This window comes from Malurus melanocephalus, unplaced genomic scaffold, assembly GCF_030028575.1.
Source record: "Malurus melanocephalus ecotype Western Australia unplaced genomic scaffold, MMel_1.1 scaffold_175, whole genome shotgun sequence".
NCBI classification, from domain to species: Eukaryota; Metazoa; Chordata; class Aves; order Passeriformes; family Maluridae; genus Malurus; species Malurus melanocephalus.
Genome location: NW_026623407.1, coordinates 1,423,675 through 1,429,674, shown reverse-complemented (window position 1 = coordinate 1,429,674; position 6,000 = coordinate 1,423,675). Strand labels below are relative to the sequence as shown.

The window sequence follows — 6,000 nt, the reverse complement described above, 5'->3', positions numbered from 1 at the left end:
GTGAAGCTCAGTCACAGGGGCTTGCTCACAGGCTGCAAAAGGAGCTGCAATCAGAAAGTGATGCTTGGAGTAAAACAGTTGTTTCCTAGTAAATATTGACACAATACGTACATTTTCTCTAGGTCAGCGAGTCCTGCAAAAGCCCCTTTTGGAATKATTCTCATCTTGGTGAGGACAAATCTCCTGAAAATAGAGAAAACRGGATGATTAGTGACTATTCACAAACACAGGACTGTGCAGCAGCCTCTCCAGCAGAGGAGAGGCCTTTCTCACAGGCACAAGGGTGATTTCAAGGCTGAAGGCTTTGGCCTCTAAACACAGCWGAAACCTCCAAAATCACAGCRCAGCACCRGGAGACCACTGGGGCTGCTCAGGGRAAAAAGGATCCATTMGTAGTTTCCATTTCCTTGTTTGCTTCAGGAAGAAACCCAGACCTGCAGCTTCTCTGATTGCTGAGAGGGAACAGCACCTTTCCCATCTCAGCTGCTCTTCTGAGTGATGCTCAGGCACGGGATTACATTGCCCTGGGGAGTCAGACTGGGAGCAGCTGCTGCTCAAGTGGTTCCACCCACGCTCATGCAGGATAAGCTTTTATCTGCTGCACAGATAACTCAAGGGGTCAGCTACTGCACCCCATCACTGCAACTCCAATAACTTCATGGCTTCTCACAGTCTCTCTCCTAATTATTTGGGACTTYGGAATACACAACTCGATCACACGTGTGCCAGGACAACATTTTTATCACTTTTAAAGGTCACAGTAAATGTTTTATGAAGAAAACCCATTTGAAATACTATCTAAGCCTTTTTGCTAACCTGGAGYCATCTCCTTTAATCACAATAAACAAAGAGAACAAAAAAGCTTCTTATGGCACTTTGCAAATGACATGTAGGGCTCCCCCTACTCCTCAGAGAAATAAGGCATTAGCTGCATGATTGTTTCCTCTCAAATTTAATCATTGTTAGGAAGGGAGCACAAACAAGTGAATATATTAACATGGTTTGCTCATCATGACACATCAGATAATTTTGGTTGCATTGAGGGACATTTGTTAAAACATGTTTTTGTTCTTTCTTTAAAAAAAACACCACCCACCCATGTTACACACATGAACACGTCACACACATACATCACACCCTGTGATTCAGTTCCTTGGTCCGTTTTTCCATGGAAATGGAAATGAATTTTTCTGCATTACCATGGAAGCCTTTTTGGTGAACATATCTGCCACACCACCCTCATTTTTATTCATCTCAGAACTGGTTTTGCATGGCTGTTTGGGATCACCTTGCAGCTCACATGCTGTCTCATTGTAAGGCCTGCAGATGACAATGTGGGAACTCAGACCACTGTGCAGTCCTGCAAATTTTAACACAATGCCTCAAAACTAGACACTTACTTACCATTCACATAAACTATTCATGCAATTCCTCATCTATGTTTTATTTCAGATGATTAGCGGGGAATTTTCATAAGAGATTATCATGTTTTAATCAAAGTTTTGGGGRAAAAAAACCTATTATTCTGTCAGAGAACCAATATGACACATTCCCATTTTTTAATTGCAGGTCTTTAGTAGCATCTACCCCCTCATGAGTTAATATTTACATAATCAGGACAAAGCCAATGCCCTCCTCACCCAGTTCTAGAGATGTCACTGTGATTACACCAGGAATGAACTTGGTCTCATACTTTTTTAAACACTAAAATTTATGGTATTCTCGGTCCTGAAAGACGATGAAGTCAATCTGGTATTTCATTATTCTTGTGCTATCATTAATGTAAATCAGAAAGAGCTTCAACACACTGTCACACAAGAATTACAGTATTGAGATCATTATGCAAATGCTAGAAGGATGAAAGAGCTTCCAGAAAAGGCCTAACCTGGATTAGGCAATTTGTAAAACCCAGTGAAAACAGGGCTGGTGTAATGCATGCAAAGCTGTGTCTGTGCTYTCAGAGAGGATGGGTACAATGGATCCTTGCAGAACACCCAGCAGGCTTAGTGCTACAAAGCTGAACCATCAGCAAACCCTTTAACTTTGATCTGCTTTGAAATCTCTCTCAAACTCTGCTTTGTAGAAATGCACGCCTAATTCCTGAGCCCTAGAGAAAGGGCTTTGTCTGAAAAGCCACCAATCATTTCTTTGTGGCAATGTGYTAAAACGAACCCTCTCTCTGCAGGCACAGGTCATCAGGACATTTGCAATTTTTAATTAAACACTGGCCTATGCTGTGCTTCACCACAACAAGAAATTACAGTCTGATACAGAAACTAATGAAGAGAAGGAAAGTCATCCATAGATGAGGTAAGTGATATGAGAAAAGCCACATCTGCATAGAATTAAAAATCAGATCTTGAGTTTCTTTGTTGAGGATCCTGATACCCTGTTTTAATAAGGTTCCAGAATTCTGGATCTACATGTCTAATGCCCTGAGGCAGTTAAAAAAGAGTTGAACTTTAATAGCTGAAATCTCATATTCCACTTAAAAAAATAAAGGTTAATTGTTTTTAAACATCTCCGAGTAAGCTATATAAAGTCAGACTTAAAGGCATAACTAACAATGAAAATTAAAATTGGCTATTCATTGAATTATCAACTGTATAATGAAGAGGAGTCTATTATAACCAGCCAAACTCTCTATTGTCAATAAATCACACCAATTAGTCTCCAAGAATCCATCTTAATTTAACATGAGATATTGGCTATTCAGTACCAGTTCTTTCTGAGGTACATGGAGAAAATAAATGGAAACCATTTCCTTGGTTTTGTTTCAAGGCCCCCCTTTTTAGGGTCAGAGGAATGAATACAGCCAGCCTTTGCTCAAGCATGGTTCATGTCAAGACAGAAAACGAAATAAAAGCTTCCTTTAAAGAGCATGTACTTAAGAAAGAGATGAAATATTTGGTCCTAAAAATTTATGTTGGCACTTGGGCACCAGCAGGGAAAGCACATTCAATGAATGGCGTGGAATGGAAAACCCAGAGCCAGRTGCCCAACCTAAGGCATGAGAAAGCCCTGGAGAAGACTCCAGTGTTGGAGCCATCAAATGTTAACAAATGGTAGAGCAGGAAGCACGGGAAGAGGAAACAAACCCCAGATGGTCAGAGGGTTATTCTGAATTGTGTGAAGGCCACATGTATAGCTRTGAGTAGAAAAATGGCAATATTAACTACTGTTATTCACTGTGTAACAAGGGTAGATTTAAGCCYGGCCCATTGCTGCAATACATGCCCTGATACCCAGGAGAGTTTTCCAAATCCTGACTTAAATACATCTGTTGAAAATGATTCTTGACCAACTTGATCAACTTGATGTGTTGAAAATGATTCCTGAGGAGTTTTTTGGTAGGAACTGAAGCTGTCTGCTCCAGTTGTACAACCACACTCATACTTTCTATAATTCTCTGGACTGAGCATGCAAAATCTCTGCAGCTTTTTTTTTTTTTCATTTTTAGTTGTTTTATATGTCTCTTTAATATATAATTTTTGTTTGTCTCATGTGTGGGTGTGAGCAAACTCCTCCATTATGGGGTCACTAAAAATGTTGCTACTTAAACCCAGACCTGTCAGGACTAGGGCAGAACTCTCCCCTATAGATGATTTATTTTTACATCTAAACCTGGCYATTTAAGACTGGAGTCTCAGTTAATATGAGGTCACTGACACAGATGATTTTCAGTTTGTATCACTRTGAAAAACAAAAAATACAAATGCACCTTGTTTCTGTATGGCTATGTCCAGTGTAAGAGAAATATCACAGTGCCAAATTATSTCAAAGCCTGTAGAGGTCATGATGGAAAGAACAGAAATTAGCAAGTGCTGCTAAAATGTTCCTGAATAACCCTCTAACATTTACAGTTATGAAAAGATTTATTGATCTTTTCTTAAAATAGAGTCTTCTTCAGCTGAAGTAGCTCAGACAGGCAGAGCATAAGACATTAAGTGTAAAAAAAAAACCTCCAGAAAAATTAATGTTCCCTCATCCAGCCCTGMATGAATCCAGTGACAGAAAGGAGATCGACCTTATCAGGAAAGGAGGGAGGACTGGATGTCATTATTCAAAAATCTGATGCCCAAGGTATGGGTGATGATTAAAAAAAGTTGTTAAATGAGAAGATTTAAAAAGTGAACCTACACAGGTCATTTCTGCTGAATGCCTCTGAAAAAAAAAGCACAGGGGAAACCTGTGAAGTGTGGACACGAAGCCAAACAGTGTAACTGCAGTGTCTGTGGGGTCAGCCATTCATGTGCAGAATGCTGTATTTACATTTCCATCAAATGAATTCTCAGACCATGGTCCCACATGATTTTCCTAAACAATTATTGAGGTGCTCTTTGGCATAATTTTTCCACTAGAACTTGCTCCCACTCTGCTTTTGTGACCCTTCCTTTGGCAAAGGCCTCCCCCTGCCACTGGCAATAACCCTGCCCAACAAAGAACTGCAATGACTGTCAGAAATTARACTGGTTAAAGAAAATAAAATAATTTCTGCCTCATAAAGCCTGACTGAATTTAGGTCTTTCAAAACACTCTTTAAAACTCGTTTCTCAGATCTACTTAAGTCACACACAGTTAATCAGAACTGTGTGTGCATTGTGGAATTATCTTCCCTGCCTCATGTAAATTGCAAATTTTTGACGTTAAAATGAACTATACCRAGCAGATACTATAAACTTTATAACTTAAAGACCAAAGGAAAATAAAATAAAAAGCCAAAAAGATTCAGTGACCATAATGCTAAATCACCAACTTTGGTTCCAAAGAAATAACTGTGATAGGATTTTGAAGAACATTTTTACTTTAATCTCTGGGCTAATAGGCTGATGCTATCACCTTCTAATCCTCTGCAGCAATGTGCATTTTGTCAAACAAAGATTTACAGTGAAATTTAATTTACTCTCTGTAAATCTTTTTTGTTGCTCCTTTGTTGTTCCTTTGTTTTTTTCTTCTGGCTTTGGAGATGTGCTGGAGGTTCCAGTGCAAGCAACAGATGAATTTTTGCTTTACATCAGGGGAAGACAAAATGATTCTATGACCTATTTAATSTGCTCTTGATTAAATGCACAAATCAACAAGATCCTGCACCCTAGTGGCTTTTTTTCTCTGTTTTTGCTCGATTAGTCCAYGCAACAGTGAAGGACTGTTTTGCTTTTCATGCTGTAATAGGAGACAAATAGATACTGCAGACCACATCCCAGATGGTGTAAATCAATTGATCTGTGTCACTTTGGCCCTAAACTTCTGTCCTAATTCTCACTAGAATGAATCATTAGGTTYCTCAGAGCTAAATGTGATTTAATTTAAATTTATGAAGAACATTTGTAAGGTTCCAGCTCAGTGAAATGGGTTGACACTGTCATATGAGTTCACTGTGACTATGGTCTGGCTCTAGTGAACATCTCACTGGGAGGGGGCACATGTAGATAGATGTGACCAYGAAAGTATTTTCCCTAATCAGTTCCCTAGGTGGAAAATCTCTGGAATCCATTAAGTARGTTGTAGGTGCTTTCAGCCAAAGCCATGTTTTTCCTTTCCTAACAGCAGGCAGAGAGGAGTACAAAACCYATAAATTGATGCTAAAACATCAGGCTTCAAAAACCATCCAGCTAAATGTAAAATGCTTGGGTTTATTTGCTTTTTGGTTTTAAAGTCTTTAGAGTGTATTCATATCGTGCTGAGAAGCTATTTTCAACACTCGTGAGGCTTTAATTTAAGAGCAGAGAAAAGATTTGTATTAATCACCTCAATTCCATGGGATGCTGAAGCAGGGGCTTCGTAAAGCTGAGTAAAGCAGGATCATGAGGAATGGCACAGGCAGTGACAAAAAACATCTCCCACCATCCTCTGGCTCGTATTTTCASRGAGATATKGCATTAARAGAAAACCAAAGCCTAGCAAAAYATTTTTCTAATAATGACTATTCATGGTATGACAGATTCATTTCAAAGAGTGGACCCCGATAGCACAGGCACACTTGAATGATGGAGGAAGAGC

At 39.3% G+C, this 6,000-nt stretch overlaps 1 protein-coding gene across 1 annotated transcript in view; it reads right to left on the bottom strand.

The window, feature by feature from the left end:
* The window catches only part of FSHR (follicle stimulating hormone receptor), a 75,970-nt gene that overhangs the window by 47,123 nt on the left and 22,847 nt on the right, over positions 1-6,000 (bottom strand). Inside the window, exon 2 of the mRNA XM_057372639.1 lies at positions 112-183. Within this exon, the coding sequence (XP_057228622.1) occupies positions 112-183 (72 nt within the window). The remainder of the gene's footprint in view (positions 1-111; positions 184-6,000) is intronic.